General features: G+C 51.4%; 1 protein-coding gene and 1 long non-coding RNA gene across 3 annotated transcripts; one reads left to right on the forward strand and one right to left on the reverse strand.

The window, feature by feature from the left end:
• Positions 1 to 3,040: 3,040 nt before the first annotated feature.
• On the forward strand, positions 3,041 to 5,646 carry LOC141751815 (uncharacterized). 2 transcript variants are annotated; one of them, XR_012590109.1, is made up of 4 exons: positions 3,041 to 3,135; positions 3,926 to 4,436; positions 4,511 to 4,917; positions 5,064 to 5,646. It is a non-coding gene; the product is annotated as an uncharacterized LOC141751815 (long non-coding RNA). The 2 variants fall into 2 exon arrangements; XR_012590108.1 differs by lacking the exon at positions 3,041 to 3,135 and having other exon boundaries at positions 3,759 to 4,436.
• A 311-nt stretch (positions 5,647 to 5,957) lies between these two features.
• On the reverse strand, positions 5,958 to 23,097 carry URM1 (ubiquitin related modifier 1). Its single transcript, XM_074609236.1, has 5 exons — positions 23,003 to 23,097; positions 20,163 to 20,233; positions 7,964 to 8,045; positions 6,936 to 6,984; positions 5,958 to 6,213 (listed from the first exon to the last, which is right to left on the reverse strand). The coding sequence occupies exons 1-5, from the start codon at positions 23,035 to 23,037 to the stop codon at positions 6,145 to 6,147; spliced, it is 306 nt and encodes a 101-aa protein (XP_074465337.1). The 5' UTR covers positions 23,038 to 23,097; the 3' UTR covers positions 5,958 to 6,144.
• Positions 23,098 to 24,072: the final 975 nt, after the last annotated feature.

Raw genomic sequence — 24,072 nt, forward strand, 5'->3', positions numbered from 1 at the left:
TTTTTCTATTCAGGTTGCCAAGCAACTGGCTAAGACCAGCCAAGATATTTTCTTTATTACAAGTGGAGCAGAAAGCACCAAGGAGGAGAGAGATAAAAAAAAAAAAAGGGGGGGGGGGAAGAGAAGAGAAGAAGTTTAGACAATTAACATTTATAGGATCACATAACTTCATTAACTCGGCCGAGATTTGGGAAAGAGACTTCAAAAAAAAAAAAAAAAGGTGGTGGTGGGGGAGCGTTAGGAATTAAAGCGAGTTAAAAGGCCGGCAGGTCCAGGGCTAAAACAATGCGGGAGCACTCGGGAGCGGCGACGGGGGCTTCCCTCCGATGGTTCCCACTTCCCAAAGAGCCGGCCAGTCCCTGGTGATGGCTGCGACCCAGCGCAGGGGCCTTCAGCTGTTGCTGATGCTCTTTTTTTTTTTCACATGCCGGCTTTCTTTTGATTTTCACACTCCTGGAAGTGGGTTTATTGCTGGTAGCGCTGGCAGGGAGCTGTGGGGAGCCCGTCGGAGGGAGGCGCGTGGCCATGGCAGGGCATCCCCCTGGCCCTGGCCATGGCGTGGGGCACAGGCTGTGGGGATGCAGCTGTCCCCAGGCCCTGGGCCGCCTTTGTGCCTCTGTGGGGGTGTGGAACCTCCTGGGGCCAGGGAAGAGCCTCTGTGGGCCAGCAGCCCCCGGTCGCAGACCCCTGTGCTGTTGGTCCCTGCTCGGGGCCCAGGCCTTATCCCGGCCCTGGGCTGTCCCCTGCTCCAGTCCTGGCCCCGCCGCGGGCAGGGGACATCGCTGTGGGCTGGGGACAGGAGCTGGGGTCACCCTGCAGCTCCGCAGGGCCAGGATGCTCCAAGCATCCTCGGGGCTGCGGGAGTTTCTCTCCCAGCACGAACCAGCCCCTCTCACTCCTTGGCCAGACCCCGTTCAAGGACACGGGGGGAGGTGAGGAGGGACAGGGACCCCCCCCCCGGGACCCCCCCCTCAGCCCCTGCACACCCGCCAGTCACCCCCTGGTTCTGCTGAGGGACTCCAGGGACAGCCGGGGCGGTGGCGGGCAGTGATGGGGTGAAGGCAGGGGCTGACTCCGTGCTCTTCCCCACGGATGGGGGCACCCCCGGCGGGCCGGGGCTGGGGGGGGTCCCCGGGCGGGCAGAGGCAGGCGATGCCCCCGCACCCCCAGCCGGAGCCCGCAGCTGCCGGCCTGGCAAGTCGGTAATATTCATTAGGGGAAAACAATGAGCATTATTTATCCCCAGCACTTTCTCTGCCGTGGGGGTGCGGGGGGGCCGGGGTGGGGTGCAGGTGACCCCATACCCCACGGGGGGACCCGGGCAGTGCCACCCCCGCGGCAGCAGGACCGGTGGGTCCCCAAGGGGGACCGGGGGTGGGGTGGGAGAGGGACCCCGGCTCCAGCCCTGCCCGGGGTGGGGGGGGGGGACGGGGGACCCCCCACCCCCGAGCGTTGCCAACCGCGTCCGTCCCCGGGGCCGGGCGGCGGGACCCCGGGCCGGGGCGCTCGCCGGGCCCCCGAGCAGCGGGAGCGGGGGCTGCGGGCCGGGCCGTGCCGGGCCGAGCCGGGCCCGGGGGCCGGGGTTTGGGAGCTGTGTCTTTAAGAGATGGCTGGCTCCAGGTTGCAGCTGCTGTTTCTGTGCTATAGAGACAGTGGAGATTCATTACTCCTAAAACACAATGGGCATTTATCACCCCGTGGTGTTATTCAAATCCAGTACCAATTGAAGGTCATCCCCATTCTTTTCTCGCCGGCTCTGCAACACATTTATTGTTGTGCCGTTCAACTAAAAGCCCTGCCCGGCCCCGGCGCAGCCCGCAGAGCCCCGGTGTGCGCATCCCTCCCGGGTGGATTTGGGACCCTCCCGGCTGGATACGGCGTGGAGGAAGCGGGGCAGAGCCGGGGGCGGCTCGGCGGGGCCCGGGGCCGGCGGCAGGTGCAGCGGTGGCCCCGCCGGTTCTGCCCCGCCGAGCCCCGGGGGCCGCCGCCCGCTCCGCCCCCGCGGGACGCACTTTTCCGCGCCCCGTGGAAAGTGGGAGCCCCGCCGGGGCGGAGGGCGGCTCGGGCAGCCGGGGGTCCGCCGCTCGCCCGTCCTCCTCGGCCCTCCCCCGGGGAGACCGGCTCGGCCCCGCCGCGGCCACCGGCACCGGCACCGGCACCGGCGGGGGGAAGCGCCGGCAGCGGGCCGGGATTTTCCCTGGCTGGAGAGGGGGGATTTGTTCCCAACTTCGTGGGAGCCGGTCGGTGAGAAGGGGCTGGGGGAGAAGCCTGGATTTTTCCTCTTTTTCTTTTATTTATTATTATTATTATTAATATTTCTCCCCCCCCTCCCCCCGGTTGGGCATTTATAAATTTCGGCGATTTTTTTCAAAGTGCCCGAATTTTGAGGGCGATCCGCTTGGAATTGGTTAATTCTCCGAGGCAGGAGCGGCGGCGGCGGCAGCGCCGGGGGTCTGTGCCCGCAGCCCCGCGGCATCCCCCCCGCCGGGCCCCGGGGCTGCCGGGGCACCGAGCCCCGCCGGCGGCACCGGCCCCGCCGCACCGAGTGCCCGCTCCACCGGGGCTGCTCCGGCGGGGATGAATCGCTGGTTTTCGTTTTCTGGCTTTTTTTTTTTTCCCCTTCTTCTTTTTTTTTTTTTTTCGCTTGATGTTGGTTTAATTTTTTTCTTTATCTCTTTCTCTCTTTTTTTTTTTTAATAAGGGCTGATTTTTTTTTTTTTTTTCGGAGGGGTAAGAAACGAGTTGATAAAATTAAACCCCTCGCGGTGGCATTAAATCGAAACCAGGATGCGAAGCGCCGCGGCGGCGCTGGAAACTTGTTGGGGCTGGAGCAGCGGTTCGGTAGGGCCGAGAAACGGGGAGCGGGCGGCGGCGGGCAGCCGGCTCGGTGCCCGTGTGTCCCTTCTTTTCCAGGCTCCAGCCGGACTCCCCCTTGGAAGATCCCCGCGAGCCCGGGACGGGAATCTCCGCTTCTGATTGTCCAAACGCAATTCTTGTGCGATGGAGCCCTACGAACCAAGAATTGTGTCTGGACATCTGTAGCAGAGATTTCAACTCCACCGGCTGGGCTGCAGGAAGGTGCTTTGGGGCGGAGGAAGAAGGACGGAGCTTTCCCCGGGCCCGGGGCACGGCAAGGTAACCGGGAACCGCTCCCGGCTGCAGCCCGGGGAAGCCTCGGCCAGGATTTCAAGGAAACTAAATAAAACACCGGCGGCGGCTCCGCACCGCTCAGCGCTGCCGGGGGCATTCGGTCCTAATGCGTCAAATACCGGCCGGGTCCTCACCGTGCCGGGCAGGGACCGGGCAGGGACCGGGCAGGGACGGAGGGGCCGAGCCGGGGGCTCCGGCGCTTCGCCGGGGACGGAGCCGAGCGCGGCGGGAGCCCGGGCCCTGCGGCTCCATCCCGGTTTATCCTTCTGGTATTTTTTTTTTTTTAATTGCATTTTAATTTAATTTAATTTATTTTGGCGTGCGCCCGGCCCTGGTGCGCGGTGGGGACTCCTCCGCACCGGGGGTTGAGGTCCCCGCCGGCCGGGACACCCTCCTCCTCCCGCTCGCCCCGGGCGCACCGAGGCCGCTCCGGCCGCGCTGGGCTCTCCGCCGAACCGGGAACAGACCCCGCCGCTCGGGCAGCGAGCCCCGGGCTCGGCGGAGAGCGGCCCGGCCCCGGGCTCGGCGGCGGGGCTCGGAGCCGCCGGAGCAGCCCCTGGAAACCAGGGCCGGGAGGAGGCTTTTAACAGAGAGGCTTTATGAGTCCACAAGCCAAGGGACTCGGCCGGGGCTGCCAAGGAAACCCAGGAGGAGGAGGGAAGCATTACAAGATCCGAGCAAAATTTCACCAAGAGCCTATCTAGGACAAAGCTGGAGGCAGAGAATGTTTTAAAAGGCTTTTATTTCAGAAACTTTTTTTTTTTTTTTGTTACAGGATTTTGCTGTACCTCTCTTCTCCCCTCCCCTGGCTTCCCTCATCTTCCCATTTCTAGTTTGGTTTTTTTTAGCAGTGATTGGCAGCTTTTACTACAGCAGGAGCTAAGCCATCTGGGTCTACCTGCGCTGGCGAGGGGAGTAACACCTCCCAGGGAAGGAACTCATCCTATCGTGAGCAAACAGCTGGGGGGGGATAAGAACAGACAAGCCCAGCCTAAGGCAGAATCGCAGCGTAGAGCGTAGAGGCCAGGCAGGCAGCAGCGCTGAAGACGAACCTGCCTTTTCCCACTTGGGTTTAAGCCCGTTTCAAGCTGCACGCCACGCAGGTTTATTGTTTTTCAGCCAGCTCCTACCGTCACCTGGGATCCCCCCTCCGCTCCCCTGGCCCAGCAGAGCTTATGGCGGTGAACTCAGGACAGAGAAGAGCCTTTGGCCCGTCCGTGTCATTTACAAACGGCACAAGCTGGACTTGAGTCGCTGCGGCTGGATTTGGAAAAGGCTGAATATGGGTTCGTTACCAGCAGTGGGCTTGAAATTAGGGTTTCTCAGATGCAGCAGCATTGTAGTCTGTGGGTGCTTTTAGTTACGCAGGTTGTGATGGGGTAAACGTGCAAGAGGAGTCACTGGAGTCAGACAGGGGAATTGCTCTTCGGCACTCCCTCTGCGTCAGACAAACTCCTCTGTCAGACAGAGAAACTCCTCTGTCAGGCGCAGGATGGGAAAAGCTCCTGGAACGGAGCTCTGGGGGCGTCAGGCCAGGCTGCCTGAGCAGGGGCTGGTGTACCGTGCTGCTCACCGCGCCCCAGCTCCTCCTCAGCAGCTCCCAGAGACCGAGGACGGGGCAAGAAGTACGTGGTGCAGACCAGCTCTGAGATTGTATGATTGAGCTTACGGCACTGGGGAGCACCCTGCCCCGGGAGAGCCGCTGCTCAGGCAGGAGTTCCACTGCCAGGGACCACCGCGTGCTGCTGGAGCCATGCCAGAATGCAGGTGAGCAGGGCAGGGGGGAGCACAGGAAGGACAATCCCGGTCGGACGCTCCTAGAAGCTCACGCAGCACGTTTCAGACCTGTTGGTGCCAATGCTATCCTCTCTGACCCCTTCCCCGTGCTCTCGCCGTGGCCTCCCGGCTGGCAGGTGGACCACTCCGTCTGTCCAAGGAAACTTCTGGAAAGCAAAGAGCATCCGTGCCCTAGCAGAGCTGTGCACACCCACTTCCGCTGCGCTCACAGGACTTCCTCAGGGTGCGCAGTAAGAAGCCTCCCCCTCCAGCTCATGGAAAGGGTTAAAGCCACTGACTTTCCTTCCTGGGTCTCCGTGATTTAACCGTGCACCTCCATCCCCAGCCAGGCTGCAGCAATGCAGCTCCCCGCCCGCACAGAACGCAAGGCAGGATGATCAATTCTGTCCATCACGGTGACAGAAAGATAATTTGCTGCCCTTATCACTCCGTGCTGTCTCAGGCCGGGCACGGGTTTGTTTCCCCTCCAACCAAATGGTTATAGATTGACATTGTTTGTGGGCAAGTACTTCACCCTGCCTCAGCCCAGGTATGAGAGAGGCATAAGGCATCAGAAAAACAAAACCAAAAAAGGCTATTTCTCTCCTGCTTCCCAGAAATAAATATCCTGACAAGTGGAAAGCCACTACAGAGGGCTCTGAAGCTGTAATGTCTGCCACCTCAGAGAAAAACTAGTAAAGTCACCTTTTGTTTCCTTGCACTTCATGTCTCGCCCTTTCCTGATCGTCCCTGTGGCTCGTGCAGACTGCACTGACACTAAGTATTGTGTTAAAAGAATCCCAGTGCCCAGCACCAACGCAGAAGCCCCCCAGCCTTGCCCCAAAGCAGGCCCAGCTCCCCCAGAACGTCCCGCTGCCTGCAAAGACCCACCGTCCTACTCGAGGTTCAGCACCCCTCTTCCTCCCACCACAGAAAAACAAAGCCCCGCATGCTGCAGGTGCTCTCTGCTTGTTAGGGTACCTGGAAGTGCAGTCAGGAGAGGTGAAATGAGGACCAAAAGATGGATGCTGTTGTGGCGGACAGCAGGCCGTGTGCTGGCAGGGCTTTATTTGCATGTCTAGTAACAAGTGAACGCGGTGGGAAGATGCAGAGACTGGGCACGGGCAGTTCAAGAGAGGTTTGGGTGGGTTTAGGTTTTTGTTTGGTTTTTTTTTTGCCCAGGGGTTTGGATTTACATCCTCTTGTTTTTCCAGGAGTTCACCCGCCGTGCAATGTCGAGATGAAAAGCACATTATCCTGGTCGTGGAGTTTATAATCCAGCTCACCCTGCAGGCCAAGAAAACAAATGAAAAATGGTTTAAATGTCATTTCCAAATACTAGCTGCAAAGAGAAAACAGCTCATAAAAAGATGGTGAGTGTTAGGGAGAGCAGAAGGGGACAGACCGATGTTTTCATCCTAACAGAAGCAAAGGTGAGAGATCAGACACGGAGCTGACATTCATTACCCCACACCGCTTTCTGGACCAGGGTTTTGACACAACAGGTGGCTGCCTGAGGCAGGAAAATAGTTAGGGGCTGTTTGTTGTCTGAGCACAACAGTGGGCTGAAAAGGGAAGATATGTGCCAGTTGCCTGTTTGGGCAGAAATCTCCCCAGGGCTGCCTTCACCTGCTACGGCACCACCTTACTCCAGTCAAGGGGGTCTGCCGGGGCTGTGATGCTGCCTGGTACCCACTGAGCCGCTACCCAGGCGTGGGACAGACCTGCCAGCAGCCAGAGGTGCGAAACCCCTAGCCAGAGGCCAGGAATATGGGCGATCTCTCTTCAGACGCTGGCTGGCTGATGGGACTCAGCAGGTTAGAGAAAGGCTCTGGGCTTCTGAACAGCCACGGTACAATACAGAGAGAGAGATCCCAGCCTGCCCCTTCCCCCTCAAATACGAGATGCTTCGCTCAGGGCAAGAATCAGAAATAGCTTCTCTGAGAGCAACCACAGAACAGACAGAACAATATTTTCAACAAAGAAAGTCAAACTGAAGGAGTACAGACCATTAGCTCCCAGTCTGCGTCGTTGATGAGCACCAAAATTCCTGGCCTCCTGCAGAACAGAGAAAAATGATTAGGATACAAGGCTACTAAAAAGCTTCACAAATAGTTAAGAACAAGGGATGTTGCAGCACAGATCACAAGCTGACTGCCTGTAAAGCCAAAGAGAAAAAGGAATCCTAGCACGGAGGTGGAAACAGGTACAGTCTGTGCCCTTTCTAGCTCAAATAAAGGGGAGGCAGGAGCAATCCCAGAGCTCATTTGAATCAAAATGCACCATTCCTGAGGATGCTCGGAGATGACTACATTTCCGTATGATGTAGAAAAGCCAGGTAATTAAACCCACGCATCACAGTCGAGCGCAGAGAGCTCGATGTGAAGGTAGGGAAAGCTATTCCGCTGCCCCTACCAAAGGCACTGAACACCCGGGATCCACTCCGTGCCCCTGATTACAGGCAAAGGGATTCCCCCTCTTTGATCTTCAGTGTCCTGCAATTGTCTCTCCCGTTACCAGGGGACCTGGCACACGCTTCAGCTCACAAAGATCCGTGACGAATGTTAAACACCCCCAGCACCACCCCGCAGTCAGGGATGGCTTGCACAGCTCACTCTGCTCCATTTCTCTTGGCTTCCCCCCCCCCCGCCACGAGGCTGGCCCCATTTTGACAATAAAAATACATTTCCCAGAAGAAATATTTGTTGGCATTTCTCTGAGTGACTGCTTCAGTCCCAGTGATGTCAGCAGGGAACGGACAGACCTGCTAAAACTCCTGGAATTGAGGATACGTGTGCTGCGCTGCTCCAGGTGACAACCGAGAGAAAGTATACACGTCCCTGCTTCACATTTAAGGTTTAAAGATTTGGGGTGAGGGCTGCAGAAGATGCTCTCCATGGAACAGGGTAAGGTGTAGTGCGGGACACCTCCCATTATCAGTTTAGAAAATCCCATATTTTCATGGTCATTGACCTGTACCCCAAACCATGGGGATCAACAGAGAAACACAAGGAGGATTCTTAACAGCTCTACTTACACAGATTCCCCTTGCATAAATAATTCTGGTCGTTCTTTCAACAGATTCTGTTTGATCCACTTTAGCAGGTTTCTGATATCCCCTGAAAGGAGAAAGGACAGCAGTTTACAAACTAGCTGACGGCTCCTAGCTGATGCCAGAACAAAGTGATTGTTTATTCACAAAAGAGTAGACGGGGAACACGCAGGATGGATGGGGATAGCTGCAAACCCCCCGTCAAAGAAACCACCAAACAGGACTGTCCCTTAGAGCACCGAGGGAGCTCAGAGCTCTGCCCCAAGCCCCACAGCTCGGCAGAAGAGGTTTCCCACAAAGAACGAATGCAGTTCATGCTGAAGCACCAATCCAGCGGGAGACTGCCGCTGTTAAGATTTCTTTAACGCATCCCATGTGTTCCGTTATCACCCGACAAATTGACGTTTAACTCTCTGTGTGTTTAATCAGATTTAAAAAGTCCGAACAAGCAAGCCCACGAACCTGAAAGGAGCAAAGGTAGACACTATCGGTACCAAAACCAGCACAAGCTCTTGAAAACATGAGTTCTGGGGCACAAACCTGTACATAACCATGCATTAAACACGCATGCAGGCACCGGACACAGTAGCTGTATTTTGGATACTTGTAAGATCCCTGGGTGTTACGCCTGCTGCCGTGGTTCCCCATGCCGTGCCTGCTCCCTCCCTCTACACTTTGTGCTTATAGCTTCTTTATTAAAGCTCAGCCTTTATCTTTCCATTTCAGCAGGTGACAGGAAGGATTTGTCTTCATGCAAAAGGAGGAGGAGACACTGCTGGCGAGTTTTTATAGTATCAATTTTACTTTGTGAGGCAAAAACAATTTCTTTAGTGATAGCATCAGTTAATTTCCTATTGGAGAGGTGAGAAGCGACGGGGTGGGGGGGAATAATCCCTTACAGGGTTTAGAGAAGCTGACAAATTGCAACGTGGAGTTCTCCTGCATTCGCCTCTATATTTCACCGTTCCACAAACCACTTCATCATTCTGAATCCACAATCAGCTATTCTCCCGGGGCTCCTTTAAACAGCCCTTTGAAAGCCCCGAAAGAGTTTTGTTTGTTTTCAAGGCGTGAGGAAGCTTTCTGAAGGCACAAATCCACCAGTGAGGGCTGGTGCCCCGCTCACAGGATGAGCAGGGATGGCAGGATGGGTTTCCACATCTCCCTCACGTGTGGTAAGTTCACCGTAGTCACAGGGAACCTTTCCGCACGCGCCTCCGTGAGCTAAAATAAATGCTGCGTACAGTTCCCCGTGTGTTTGCTTCACGACCAGGAAAAATAAATGCACTCAGTCCCTGCCTTACCCCCGCGTTTTATGGGGTCGCGGACGCTACCCAAAGCAGAGCTGGGGTTCTTCCAAATAACATTACCCCCATCGCTTCTGTCACGCCAAGGATGAACAGCCCTGGCACAGGCAGGTGCACATCAACTAGGCGATGGGGACATGTCCATCTGCAGCAGATGGGGGCCTCTCCTCCCAGGGAAAGGGGGAGGGGGATGCTCTGAGATTCCCTCTGTTCCCCCCCTTCCACCATTTCCCAGGGCATCGGTGCCTCCGGATCACAGCGTTCCCCCCTCCAGCACAGCAGTCCCAGCATGGGGCTGCCCGGAGCACGACAGGTATCGCTGATCCAGTGCTCTGATCAGGGCAGAAAGAGCTGCTTTGTGCCTTAAAACCGCCCGGTGAGGTGGATCCCTGCCTGGGGCCGACCCATGACTCCCTTGTAATGATACGTAGTTAAGAGCACTAAATAGACCATTTTCTGCCGCTTTCCTAGCAACGTGCACCGTGGATGGCGAGCACTGCTCAGAAGGTGTACATATATATATATATACCACCCCAGTCAGTCAGCCACCAGAACAGGAGTTAACTATATTCACCTTCCCCTGAAAAATGCTGCTGCAACGTAAAGCCCTCAGGATCTCACACCCAAACAGCTCCTGCTCTCCATCACCAAGAAATGAAAGCCGTAGAGGAAGAAAGATGGAGAGGAGCCTTCGGGGGGGGGCCACAAAGGGGACACCAGCCCCACCGCAGCATCGCCCGCGAGCTGTTTCATATTTATGCACTTGCGGCAGGGCACACAACAATGAGCTGTGCCATATACCATTCTCCTTGCGTGGAATAAGCAGCTCTTTCCTCTGGGACCTTTCAGGAGAGATCATTTAAACCGAAACACGCCGCACCAGCTGGATAAAAGACAGCCACCTCGAAGCAGCCTGGACGAAGGGGCGAGAGGACTGATTTATTCGAGGCTGAGCTGGAAGACTCCCTCATCCCTACTCCTTCCATAATAAATGTTATTTCCAGCCCCACCTGAGCCTACATTCATTTACTCCTCCCCAGAAGTCACGTACATCCGTACTGAAGAATTTAGACAGTAGGAAAAAAAAACTGATATCCCTGCGCACGCCTGGAGCTTCCCTGCTCCAAACGGCAATGAAAATTAAGACCCTTTCTCTGCAGCCAACCTTAAGACATAATACTTTCGGCTGCTTTCTCAGCATTGAATTTTTTCCCCCACCTTCATGTCTCTACATTCTGTACACCAATATTACTAGAACAAATCAATTATAAAGGATGAAAAATGACCAGAGCCACACCAAAACCATCTCCCACAAGTAAGATATTGAAAAGGAACAAGATTACTTCCATTGCAAGTGGTGGGGGGAGAAGCCATCTTGCAGCTCAGCGCCTCAAAAAGCAGTCTTGATCAACAGCTCAGGACTCTATATGTTATCGTGATGGAAATAATAAGAGGTAAATTATAGCACAACCACTTATCTCTTACAGTTGACTTAGGTAGCGTTCCTAAGACATTTTCTTTCTGATACTACGCTACGGCTCTAACAGGTTTCCAGCTCCCTGGGCTGAGGATTCGCTATGCCAACAGCAGGTCCTCTACAAATGACATATAAGGAAGGAAAAATAATCTCAGCCTGGTCAGGCACCACATCTGCTGACAAGTTAAACCATCACTACGACACGGCAATTTTACACCCATGTTGGTTCTGAAGCTGGCCCCCATCACAGAACAGAGGCATTTGCTCTTTGCAGGAGCACCATTGTACTACACCTGCTGCCATTCGGCTGCAAAAGCAACCCTGCATTTTGGCCCAGGTGTGAGATTCAGGTGAGAGTTGAGATAATACAACATTTCGCTCCCGCATCCCCAACTCAAGTCCAGCTCATCCCAGTAATGATATATTTTTATCATTGCTGCACAGTCTCAACGAAATCCTTTTGGTAGCCTACTCCATTTCATTCACAGCGAGCAAACATCCACACCAAAAAATCCACTCTAATTATCGTTAACTGTCTTCGCCATTGGCAGCATCAGCAGAGAAGCAAAAGCGAACCGGCCAAGGAAGCTGAAATATTCTCAAACTGCAAAGGAGGGACTGAAGCACATGGTAGGAAATCCCTGTCTCATTTGTATACAGAGACAGCTTCTGTTGCCTGTGCTAACAGTACATCAAACCTCTCCAAATTCTCAGGAAAAATAATCTAAAGTTAATTAAAAAAAGAAAAACCGACAAACGTTTGAGAAAACTGCTTAGTTCAAGTGCACAGATGGGAGCTCAAATCCACAATACATACATAAAACAAATCACCCAGCGAAACACACAGCTCAGGAAAACGAAGTGTGTGCTTGCAGTGACACAAAGTCATTGGCTTGTCATGCAAGCGGACAGGATGCAAAAACTGCAGCGAGTGTGCATACAAAAACCCAACAGCGTCGGCTCATTTTCAGCCCAGCTGCATCATAAACGCTCCTGGTTGTGGCAGACAGAACTGCACAGTCTGCTCGGTCCTCCTGCGTATCCTCCAAGGCCTGATCTTCTGCATTACTCCAACTGTTCCTTGATGAAGAATCTGCTGAGCTTCCTCTGCAAGAGAAATGCATCTAAGACTCCATTTTAGCACTGTCTGGAACAAGAGCCCGGCTTCGTTTGCACCCTCAAAACCAGGGCTAAAATTCATAGATCTTTCCTAGCTCAATAAAACCTGCCGGGTCTGACAGATTCATCAGTGATAACTCAGCAAAGAGGACACTTGCTGTGTGCAGAGAGAAACCCAGTGCCTCGAATAAGAAACACCAAGCTGGGTGTTGCTCTAGAAGGATCTCACACCGAACTGATAAATGTGCAGAAACGCAGAAGGATTTTGCACAATCGTAGTACCGGTTGACACAGACACGCAGCTCTCGGCTCCCAGGGAGCTGCACAGGTCGCTGGCAGATTCACACACACACGCAATGACCAGACACCTCCATGTCCCCTACCTTAAAATCCACATACAAACCCACACAAAGCAGACAGTGCCGCGAAGGGCACCCAGAGGGTGTGATTACACCCATATTCTTGCCGTGGCTGCGGAACTGGGAACTTATTTCAGGGAAACAGGGGAACCCTATAAAGGCCAAACCATGGAAAATTCCCTTCTGGTCCGTAATAAATAAGATATATGCAGCACTGGTCACTAAGGGGTCAGTGCTGCAAGAGCACAGCGCTTTCCCGGGCCGCCTTGCGGATACCTCCCTGTGGGGTACCATTTCTTTGACCCAGAATAAGATCATTTATCATACTGACCATGGCTGAGCTCCAATTTGCTGAGGTCACTAACTCTGGACGAGCGCTGCTCCACCCACATTCTCAGCCACCGGCCTGTAACCATGACAAAGCCCCTTCCCTGCCGCTCCTCTGCCATTATTCCCCCTGCCTGCATGGAAATGTATGGAAAGACAATTTGTATGCCCCTTTCCCTGCTAAAGCAGCGCGTTTTTAAAAGAGACAAACCAGCTCCCAATACCTGCTACCCCTCCAGGTGCATGCCTTCTCTCTGCTTCTGAATTTGATGTCCCTCCAGGAATCTGCTCTCTAAAAGAGCTTGGGACCTAAGGGATCCTTCAGACTCCCATCTGATATGCAAATCATTTGCTGAAGCAGATGATAGTGTGCCATAAACTGCAGAAGAAGACCTGGAATAGCTGATATAAATGGAGTCACAGGCAAATGGGTTCAGTACTACGCAGAGTGAGCAGCAAGGCAAAATTTTGCGGTAAGAGCAAAATCCATTTTCTCTGACAAGCGCACAAGCCAATCCTGCCACGCACTGGAGTGGGCAGTGATTTAAGTACTAAGGAAAAAATTAGGGGGTAACTAAAGCCAGACACAAGAGAATCCCAGTCGTTGCTCTCATCTGTTCTTGTCTGCTACAAATGAATGTGAAGGTCTTGGCTTCTGTAATTTTTAATTGTGTTATGACATCTTTTTCTCACTTATCAGCTAAAAGAGCAATGCTCTTCTCATTTTCTTGTGTCCACACAAGGGTAAGGGATCACAGGAGTCTTTCATAGCCCCCCCTGTTAGCAGTAAAGACTCACATCCCAGCTATCACCCAGCAATTCTCAGCCCTGAGATTTTAATTGCAACGCTCATGAGCTGGAGAGGAGCTGCTTGGGATCTTCCACTCCCTGGAAGGAGAACACAAGTTCAAGGGATCTCCGATCCCACTTGCTAGCCAGCAGCAGGCCTCCAGATCCATCAGCTCGCATGACAAAAAAGCAGCCCCGAGCTGATCCTCAGGGTAAACCTAATCCCTACTCATTTCCAAAGTCAGAGCATCTAATTCCGTAACACCCAACGCTATTGTCAGTTCAGGCTCCCAAATAAATGCCAGCACACCAAACTGTCTCTTTTAATTAGGATCACAGATCACTAGTGCTGGTCCAAGGTCTCGCCTCTCGTTCAAAATTGTCAAAGGAAGGAACCCAGAGAGCCTCAAAGACTATTGCACCAGCAGTGAAGTGCCAGACTGGGAATCGCAGACATTAAAAATAACATCTTGTTAACAGGTCCTGTGATTTTATCCCTCTACCACTGCAGGACTATGCTCAACAAATGACCATCCCAAGCCTCACCCGCTCTGTTTTTAAGGTGCTTGAGCAATGTAGACCTGCTACCAAACCCCAAGGAGACTGTGCCATGGTCTAATAGTTCTGCAGCCAGGAATCTTCTGCTAATGCACCGAACTCCCATTTCTTCATCCCTCCCTATCAATCTATGCTAGATGATATTGCGTCACCCTGGCTATAATCTGTCCTTCCCGGTGATAAAGGAGATATCCCACCTCATCACTTTTCCATTCATTTATCCTGCTTAACCTTGAATGTTGCTGGTTAATTTTTTTAAGCTGCTCAGGAAGACAATTCAGAGAATGCATTACTAACTGCGGGCGTAAAGCTTAGCCAAAATCCATCAAACTGAAATTTCCCCTTTCTCCTATTTTCCTGGCTTCTGGGTTTTATGTGTGCATGCGCACACACTGAGGGTTAAAAAGGAAACCTTATCTTTGTTACAAGAGACTAAGCAGAGCTGATGTGAGACCCTAGACCCCAGAGGAAGGTGGCTGCTCCTGCCAGCGTGCAGAGGGATTCCCTGGCAGCCTGGCACTGCCCTGCACGCAGCCAGCCTGGCCGAGGGAATCCCCTGGGCTGGGCTCTCCCTGGCACTGCCAGCTGGATCAGAAACCGCCTTGAAGTCAACTCCTTGCCCCCCTCCCAGCCTGGCTGGTGGCTGGTGTCCCCCCTGGCTGCTGGATGAGTCAGTGTCTCAGCTCGGCTCGGGAACTGCCATGATTTTATTCCTCTAAATAGAGAAATCGTGCAGAGTCCAGTCCTCGCCTCTCACTTGCGGGCTGAGATCTGCTTTGCTATTATTAGACTTTCATATACGGCAAGCACCATTAAACCGATTCCTGTCCACCCAACCCAGCCACCCCCACAGATACTCCAAGCCCCTCAGTCTTACTTGAAAGGGGAAAAGAAAGGGCCAGTGAGATGATCAGGGTGGAGGAGAGGGGGGGTAAGATTTACAAGTGAATGGAGGTAAGAATGGAGCAGTTTGTGGGATAAAGGGGCTGCAGAGGGAGCTTTACAGATGTGCAGAGGGACGGCGGCTCATTGTTTAATTAAGCAGAAAGTGGCTCTTTTGAAAAGCAATTTTGCACAGGAGCTCTGAGCTCAGCAAACAACTCCTGCGAGTGAGGGCAGGAGGAGAAAGGAACAGCTGGCCCGGAGCCGTGTGAACCGCATGCTAAGCGGTTTAAAGGGCCCAGATCCTCCTCCCCAGCCCTGCTCCGCTGCCACCCTCTAACAGCGCTGTCAGCACAGCAAATCCCACCAAGAGAAAAGAGAGCGCGGGGGGGGGGGGGGCTGGCACAGAAAGGTTATCCTGCTAGGTGTCCGCACTGCAATACAGCGGCTGGGAAGGACGGTGGAACAGCCACGCTTTGTTATCCCAGGGATTTGGTCACACACAAGAGCTGGTTTCTCAGTGCCTGGGAAGCTCCTTCCACAATGAGTTGGGATGAGCTGATCCGGTAACGGGGCTCCACGGCCTCCCAGGAGAGCGCTGGGACTGCTCCTGCGAAGCCGCGTGTTTGTTTCCCCGGTCTCTCTGAAGGACTCGGTTCCTTGCGCAGAAGCGACGCGTGGCCTTGCTGGGACGGGGACCTGAAGCCGTACGGGCAGCCGCTGAGCCCCGCACCAGGGCTGCAAATGCAGCATCGATCGCAGCCACGGCAGCCCTGCAGCATTACGCCGGGCTCCCGGCACTGCAAAGGCAGCTGCTCACACCGATTGCTGGAAAGAGCCGCCAGGATCCAGGGCTGAGCCACTCCAGGCTGAGGTCCAACCCTGCGTAACCCACCGCATCCTCTTTTCCTTGCCAGCCAATCTATAATCACCTTCCTAAGAGAGATGCACAAGTAGGGGAATAACCCCAGAGTCACTTGAGACCTGCGGGTACCATACACTGTGGTTAAAAAGATTTGACTGCATGAAATTCCACAGAGCTACGGCCGTTATTTATCATTCTTCTAATAAGTCTCTGCATTATCAAATATATTTCTATTCCTTCTTTGGAGCAAGTTTTAAAATGTTAGGAATAATAAACAGAGCAATAAAATCATGCCAGAGTATTAATAATTTATCTACGATGTACTACCTAGCAATAGCAGCGGGCATTTACACACAACTGATGCCAACTGCCACTCTTGATTTTACACGTTGTTTTGGCATAGCAGCCCAGGCGACTCTGAACACATGCCATGCTGTATTTTTTAAGCCACTCTGCCTGTAACACAGGTCTGATCTGTTGAGATCCCCAGGCTCTTCTCCGAGAAGATGAATGCTCCCAGCTCCCCAGCAGTCCTCCATGCTGTGCAGAACAAGGCCCCTGGAAAGCAAAGCTCTCGAGGAGCAGACCATGCTCTTCTCTACGGGGATTTAACATAAGCAGCACTTGGCAGATTATTTTCATTTTCCCTCTGAAAAAAATGTGATTAGCAACAGGCTTTTTCCCCGGGGTTTTGGTAAAGGGAAACCACTAACAATTACCAAAACACACTGATTAGAAATTTATCCTTCCAGGCTTGTAAGTGCCAAAACACACAGTGAATTCTTGATTACCCCAGAAGGTCCAAGGGATCGCTGCTGCTCCAAAAACACAAGTCCCATCACTGAAACCACAGGAGAAGTTGGAATTCGAAGGCCTGGACCCGCTGCTGAGCAGCCTGCAGCACAACTGCCAGAGACTTTACAAACAGCCCCAACCTCCAGATACAACACCCAGTAGAGAGCACAGCAGAGGGGTTTTGTAAACACTCTTCATCAGCACGATGCTGCCGAGCTGAAACTGAACTGACTACAGGGGTTAAACAATGCCAGTGACTTCCTACCCTTCCAGCAGCGTCCATGCAACTCGCATGGCCATAGACAAATCCACCACTGTGAGTCCCAGCGAGATGGAGGAAGGAGCTCCGGCATCACTTGCAGGGCAGTCACACAATGATCTATTTGATTACTGAAGCACTTGGTTAAATTACTGTGGCTTGTTTCAGGAGGAGGCTGCCAAATACATTTTCAGTTTTTAATTTAGGGTTTCTCTCTTTTATGCTCCATTGTCTCTAATAGCCTCTTAGAAGCTTGAAAATAAAGTTGATTTCCCTGCCAATTTAATCCTCTCTCCATGTGACAAATATCGTTATTCCCGCAGCTGCCTTCTCCCACACACACTGTTTTTATGCAGAATAAGCCAACAGGGCATTAATGCCTTTAGATCCTCTAACAGCATTATCAATGGGATCATCAAAATAGCCAGCAATTTGGGACAAGCTTCTTGTTTAACCTGAGGTCTTCTTCCCGCCACAGCTCTAAAAGATTAGAGAGTCCCGCACAAAGTCTGGCTTATGTAAATCTGTCTGCCTGTACATATAGATCACACCTTTTTAAGTTCCTATTTGGCAGCAACTTCAACATGCAGGCTAAAACAGCTCTGCTTTGGAAATAAAGAACTGCTGCTTTACTGACATTAGGATACAAAAAGCCCCTTGGATAACAAAAGTAGGTGCCGCCACACGGCCGTACCCCTCGTGGCTTGCTCTTGGCCCATTTGCAGCTTCCTTCCTCCCGTCTTTCCTAATCTCTCCAGGCATCAGAAAAGGACAGAGAATCAAACCTTCTTGAAAAAGTTAACTGGATCTGGAACCCACCTACTTTCCACCTAGTGCCTGTTACCAGGAAAAAGGAAATGATGACATAAGAATTCGTTCAAACAACATTATTATCATTCAGGCAACACTGCCCTTGTCAACGATGGAGCACAGCTTCTTTTAGTCATATAAATATTTGCAGGTACTTCTTCATATAATTTTCCACGTTCCCTCACCTCCAGGGTATATATAAAAATGCCTAAAAAATTAAAATATAGCTGGGTCCAACGTCCCAGAGAGAAGCAGCTGCTCTGCAAAAAGGAGGACAAAGACAAAAATAACCTAGAAAGAAAAGAAGAGTGGGTAAGAGAGGCCAAAATGGCCAAAAATAAGCTTGACGGCTAATGAAATCAGTTAAAATGGGGTTAGAAGTGCACGTCTTCAAACAGTGTTCATACTACAGGTCCTTCCCCAGAGTAATAAGTGATGGACACTTCGGGTAAGGTAAGCAACAGGAAGTATGCACCAAGTAGAACTGAGCTGGTTTTTTTTCTCATCATTGTAATTCTGGCAGCACAAGGGCAGCAGGGAACATACTACATATATCATTATTTACCCAAAGATAGGGGAATTAAACTTTCTTAACGTGAATGAGGAAAATACGAGGCATTAGGAATAACAGAAAATTGCAAGAATTTAACAAATTTCTTATTCACGTGCTTCTGATCCGTTTCTACTGATTCCTCACTTCGACAACATAATTCTCATACAGAAATATTATGAGGGGTGTCTCCAGCGATCCCTTACTGTCAGATGTTAACTACACTTCTGTCCCACCCCTGTGCTGCATCTAAGTGTCACTATAGCAGAAGCCTCACAATTTAGTGTCTGCTCCTCAGCCGCTGCAATCCACAACCTGCCCAAAATCTGAAACCTCCCTGTCACTTAATGCACACGAAAACAGCAGGCTGCAAACCAGGGGGGCTGGCAAGTGGACACACTGTCCGTTCTGCCACTCTTGTTGCAAGGACAGCAGCATCTGAAACAGAAGGCAGCATGAAAAGCTGGGAGCAAAAATGCGTTAGATGAATCTAGAATGAATCACTGGAGATCATGAGTTTGACCCCTGAGACTGAGCAAGATCTTCAGGGAAAGATTTATCCTTTAGGATAAATCCAGCTCCCAGTGAAGTCTATAGAAGTCTTCCCAGCAATTTCAAGTGGGAATGGATTAGGCCACGTACAACTGCACCGCTGACGACCATTGGGCTAGAAGAATCATTCTTAATCTCCCCCCTTCCCCTGGCAGAAATAAGCATCTCACGTAATAACTCCTTCTTCTTGAGCATGGTTTGAACACCACCAATGCAGCGGATATCAGTGGGTATTTTAAATTTACAGAACACTGAAGAAAATGATGCTCTAACCCCCAAGTTTATAAACCAACTAAATTAGTGTTTTGGCACGCCTTTAGTATATTCCATTTAAGGATCTTAAGTGCTTTAACAGTGCTGGAATTTAATGCTGAACTCTCTTGTGATACATGAAAGTATCACCACTACTTCACTAGCAACAGGGGAAAGTTAAGCAACACGACTAAACTCACAAAGCAAATCAGCACCAGGTCATGTTTCTGGATCCCTAGTCCCCATCCTTAACCACAAGATAACACACTATTCCAGTGCTCCTATTATATTTGAATTACACATACTTACGTCCAACCATCAAAAGCGCTTCTACCAATCTCTAATTACTTCCAGGCACAGCAAGAAGATTTCAGGCCTGAACGTTCACAGCACATAGATTATGGTATTAGCCATTCATGAGATATTAGTTGTTAACATTCCCTGACGCTTTGCATTATTTCAGTTTATAATCCCACTCTCAAATAGCATAAAGCATTACTATCTAGCTGGAAGAATTCAAAACATACCTGCGGCAAAATTACGTTGCAACTGAAGTATGCGCACACATAAGGAGAAACAAGAGAGTTAGTACAGCACTTCTCAGTATTGATATTCCAAATCACAAACCAGAGATTATGACTGTTTATCACTGGGACACTCACGTCTTTATCTTAACAGCATCCTATTTTTTTATTGTAGGGAAGGCTATAGGCAACGTGTCCAGCATCACATTTGAGCATCAGCTTTGCATTTTCAACTGCATAGTTAATATAAAACGATTACATATGTTTGAATGTCAAATGAGTAGATAAAATACATTTATGTTACAGTGCTATACGCACACCCATATATCTATATACTACTTATATACGCACACACAGATATATATTATGTATATATGCCTCTTGGAAACCTCAGAACAGGCAAGGCAAAACAAAGGGGAGAGAAGGTTATTGGTGCTTTCACGTATCAAGCCAGACAAATGTAGACTTGATGGAAACATTCAGAGGCTGTTGCCTGTCCAGGAGGAGGGAGGCAAAAGTCTTAAAGAAGGACTCGATTGACAAGTGCTTAGAGGACAGGAAAAACGCCCAGACTATTTCTGCTTGGTATTTACTTTGAGGACTAACCATCGTCTGCCAAGCTATCTGATCCACGGCATGTACGAAAGCGCTTTTAAAATACATTGATTCTTGTTGCCAACTAATGAAACTGCTGTACAAACCAGCTTTGTTTCATTTGTTGTCATTCTTTCAAGTTATCCAACAGGTTCTGATACTCACAAGGCTCTGGTTGACAGGGCAAAGTCACCTGATGCTTTTTGACACCATCAAACAAGAGTTCTGCACCACCTCTGAAATAAAAACAATGAACCACTGAGATTTTGCTTTATTGTCAAAAGGAAGACAGTACAAAAGAGGCGATTTACATAGATGCCACAACAGAGAAAACAAATGACACAGACTATATTTAGCACAGGATTCTCTTTGTCTTTTTTTTCCTCTCACAAACCACAAGTTCATAGGGGAAGTTGCCATCTCCCATCGCCAACACATACAGGAGGCTCCATCGCAGGCCAGAACCCCACGGTGCCAGGCATCGTCCCAACAGAACAGGAAAATGGCTCCCATCCCAACGCGCTCACAAGCCGCCGTGCAGTGTCCCTAGCCTCACGCCTTCCCTCTCCCTTCAGCTATTGGCATTGCTTCAATCCAAACGATATTACCGCCACCACACCACATTCAGCGTCGTTCATCCCTAACACCTTCTAGCCAGAAGTCTCAAGGCATTTCACAAAACGTGAAAAATCGTAGCATCCTTCTGCAATAAATATTCCCCCCTGTTTCCACTTGTAAACAGAGGGAGGAAATGACTCACACGAGGTCACACAGCAAGTCAGCTGCAGAGCCAGCAGTCCTTCAGTCCTGGCAACCCTTTCTCCATCTACTCACTACAAAGCATTCCCTCTCAGGAGGGACTTGACTGGGAGAAGCAAGCGGAGCAAGCGATGATGATAAGTTAAAGTAAAAATAAATAAATAAAGGTGCAATCGTCCTCCACTGAACAACCTGATGAACATCCCTCTTCTGACATTCAGAACGTACTGGGAGATTAGGCTCAGATAACCAAGTGATGGCCTTTGCAAGCACAAGAGATCAAGCAGAGGCCAGCAAGTACAGGAGCTGGTGCTCACACCTGAAAAAAATGGAATTTAAATTGGGTCTAGGTACCTAATCTCCTTGGGCTTGTAAAAACAATTATAATTCATTTTTGTAACTGCAACTTACAAGGCTCAGCAAGCACCTCACCTACATCCCTTTTCTGGAAAAAGAACAGTTGTGAAAATCTTGGACCTTAAAAACATAAATCAGTTTTCCTGATGTTGTGAGACCACAGGCCAAACTGTCTGAGAAGATTATAAAACTTTATCATGTGAGTAGGGACATGGATAATAAACATGGATGCTACTTTAAGATACGGGACACAGAAGCAGATAGTGTGAGCTCTTAACTCCATACTGAACAGGATGGCCTGAACAGTTTTAACAATTAGGAAACCCTTAAAAAACTCAACTCACTTGACACTCAACTGAGGTAGAAAAACGACCAACCCATTTTCAAAGAGCATATAACTGGCAAAATGTTCTTCCAACTTAAACGTAGATTACTTCAGAAAAATTTTCTTATGAAGTTACTTCCTGTAAACTTATTGGTGCCTTGCATCCCTTGGAAACCAACACAATAAAGAGAAGTATTTAAAATAAATAACCCCCACCTAAATATCAACAAAGAGACATCCAGACATTACTAAGTTCCTTTAAATTCAATATCTAAAAATGCCACACTAGGTTTTCTTGGCTCTGCAATGGAAGAGCACAAGAGAACCCTTGTTATGCCCTCAGCAGCATTACTTATATGCAGCAACTCTCCTAAAGAGCACTCTGTTGGTGTTCTTCCACCAGCTGACAAAAAATAGTTATCTGAAAATTGAAGCAGCGACTATTAACATGAGCCGAGATTCATGCAAGAGAACAAGTCACAGCAATTATATGAAAAACATTTTTTTATGTAATGAAAACAAGGTCACGCTTTGTTACAGCGGGAAATGTAGATTGCAAGATAAGGTCCTTCTGTAATGCGCTAGCTGTGGGGAACTCAGCTGTGATTTGTACATAGAGAGCTCATTTATGCATTTCCAAGGGAAGCAAAAATGCATCTCACTCTTCTGGGAAAATTAGGAGAGTTGCTGCAGCTGGAAGTGGGAAAGACTGAGGAAAGGATTCTTAAGGAGAAGGGTATTTAAAGGGTTATGACATCTCTGTGTTTGTGAAAGGGTGGGAAAAAGCAAATAAATAGTAGCCTTTTAGCTTCTGCTAAAAGGAGGCTTTAACAAAATAACACAAGTATTTCCATAAATGTGCACAGACTTCCACCGCAAACACTTTAACTTCCCAGCGACAGAGCGTTAGCAACGCAGGTCCTACAGCAACGAAGATCTGAAAACCGAAATGCTACAAAGCGGGAACCCGGCTACTTTACACTGAACTGAAATAACTGAAACATAAAGCGAGTGAGTGTGCGTGTACACACACATACAAACACATGTATACATACACACAGAGAAAAAAGCCGAAAAACGAGTGGAAGGTTTTTATAAATAATTTTAATAATTAAAAAAAAAAAAGGTTAAAAAGGGAGAAAAGAAAGGACTCGTACGAGACGGTCACACCGATCCGCAGGCGAAGCCACGCCGCCACCTCGGCGGAGGAGGGCAGGGTCGGGCGGCGCCGCCCGGGCCCAGCCCCGCGCTGCCTGGGCCGCACCGGCGGGGCCGGGGCCGAGGCCGAGGCCGAGGCCGCACCGCAGCGCTGCAGAAGGGGCCCCGGCGGTGCCTAACAACCCGGCCTGGTTCCGCACGGGCGGCTGCACCCACAGCCCCGCCACAGCGGCGGCACCCGGGCCCAGACGAGCTCGTAGAGGGCCCCTAGGCCGCGCGCAACAGCCGCTCCGCCTCAGGGCCGCTGCCGCCTCACCGAGGGGCCCAGCCCGGCCCTACCCTCCGCCCGGGTCCCGGCCCCCGCTGCGGCCCCCCAGGCCCAGCCGCCGCCGCCGCCCGCGCTCACCCGAACTCCACCTGCAGCGACACGGGCGCCGCCATCTTGGCGGCGGCGGGCGGGAGGGGAAGGCGCGCGCGGACGGCGCCGGAAGTGCCGCGCCGGCTTCCGGCCGCGCCGCGTTGCCCGGCAACGGCGGGAATGGCGGAGTGGGGGGCGGTGGCTTCGGGTCTGGCGGCCGCGGCCTGTCAGGGCCCCGCCGTTCCCCGGGGCCTGGCCGCCGGGCCGCGGGCCGAACGGGTGGGCCTGGCCTAGGGAGAGCCCTCAGCCGAGCTTCCTTAGCTCTGGGGCCCGGCAGCCGGGCGCACGCTCTCCTCAGGGCTGCTGGAATGGAGGCCCATGCCTCCAGAGATGTGCGCTAGGCACTTACACAGGGCAATGTTATTTTGAAATACCTATTTCTGCATTAAGTTGGCATCTTGCTGTGCACAGAGCCCTTTTTCACATGTTGAGAATGCTTCAGCTGCGCAAAGGCAAGGAGCTGCAGCAGGGGTTTCCCAGCAGCGAGGCCAACCTGCTGCCTTGCAGTTAATTTGAATTTTTAGTGAGGATGCAGAAATCGCGAGGCCGGGTGAGACTAACAACCGCTCCTGTCGCCACCATGGAAGATGTGCCTCTGCGCGTCGGAGAAGGCAGCAGTTGAGCATCCCCTTCTGCTCGGGGCAGCCTCTCCCAGCGAGCGCATCCCCACGGCACCGGCCACCTTCCAGCACCGCGTTAAACAACGCGGCTCACATCTGTCGCCTGTTTGTTTTCTCCTCCTGTCCCCAGAGGGAGAAGCGTGTGCGCGGGCGGGATGCAGCCATGGTGGTGACAGCTGGGCTGTGCAACGGCGCAGGCTTCTCTCCCCCACAACATGGGGCTGCAACTGGGCAGCACTGGTGGAAAAACTGCAGCCCCTTAACCGTCCCTCCACTCAGTGGAGGGTTTGGATTTAAAAAAGACATGTATGCGTGCACACATGCACATAGAAATGTAATATATACACATATACAAGATGCATTATGTGTAAGGGGCATAAATTTACGCAGACAGATTGCTCTTCGTTTATGCTAACGGAGGTCAGAGTATGCCTAACC

The sequence above is a fragment of the Larus michahellis genome, chromosome 15, assembly GCF_964199755.1.
Source record: "Larus michahellis chromosome 15, bLarMic1.1, whole genome shotgun sequence".
In the NCBI taxonomy this organism is placed as follows: domain Eukaryota; kingdom Metazoa; phylum Chordata; class Aves; order Charadriiformes; family Laridae; genus Larus; species Larus michahellis.

Bases quoted from the DNA above. Each gene is read 5' to 3' on its own strand.
- URM1 (XM_074609236.1), bottom strand. From the start codon at position 23,037: ATGGCGGCGCCCGTGTCGCTGCAGGTGGAGTTCGG. The intron at 6,985-7,963 runs GTAAGTAGAGCT...TCTGTTCTGCAG, and splicing joins TTTATGCAAGGGGAATCTGT to GAGGCCAGGAATTTTGGTGC. The intron at 6,214-6,935 runs GTCTGTACTCCT...CTTGGCCTGCAG, and splicing joins ACGCAGACTGGGAGCTAATG to GGTGAGCTGGATTATAAACT.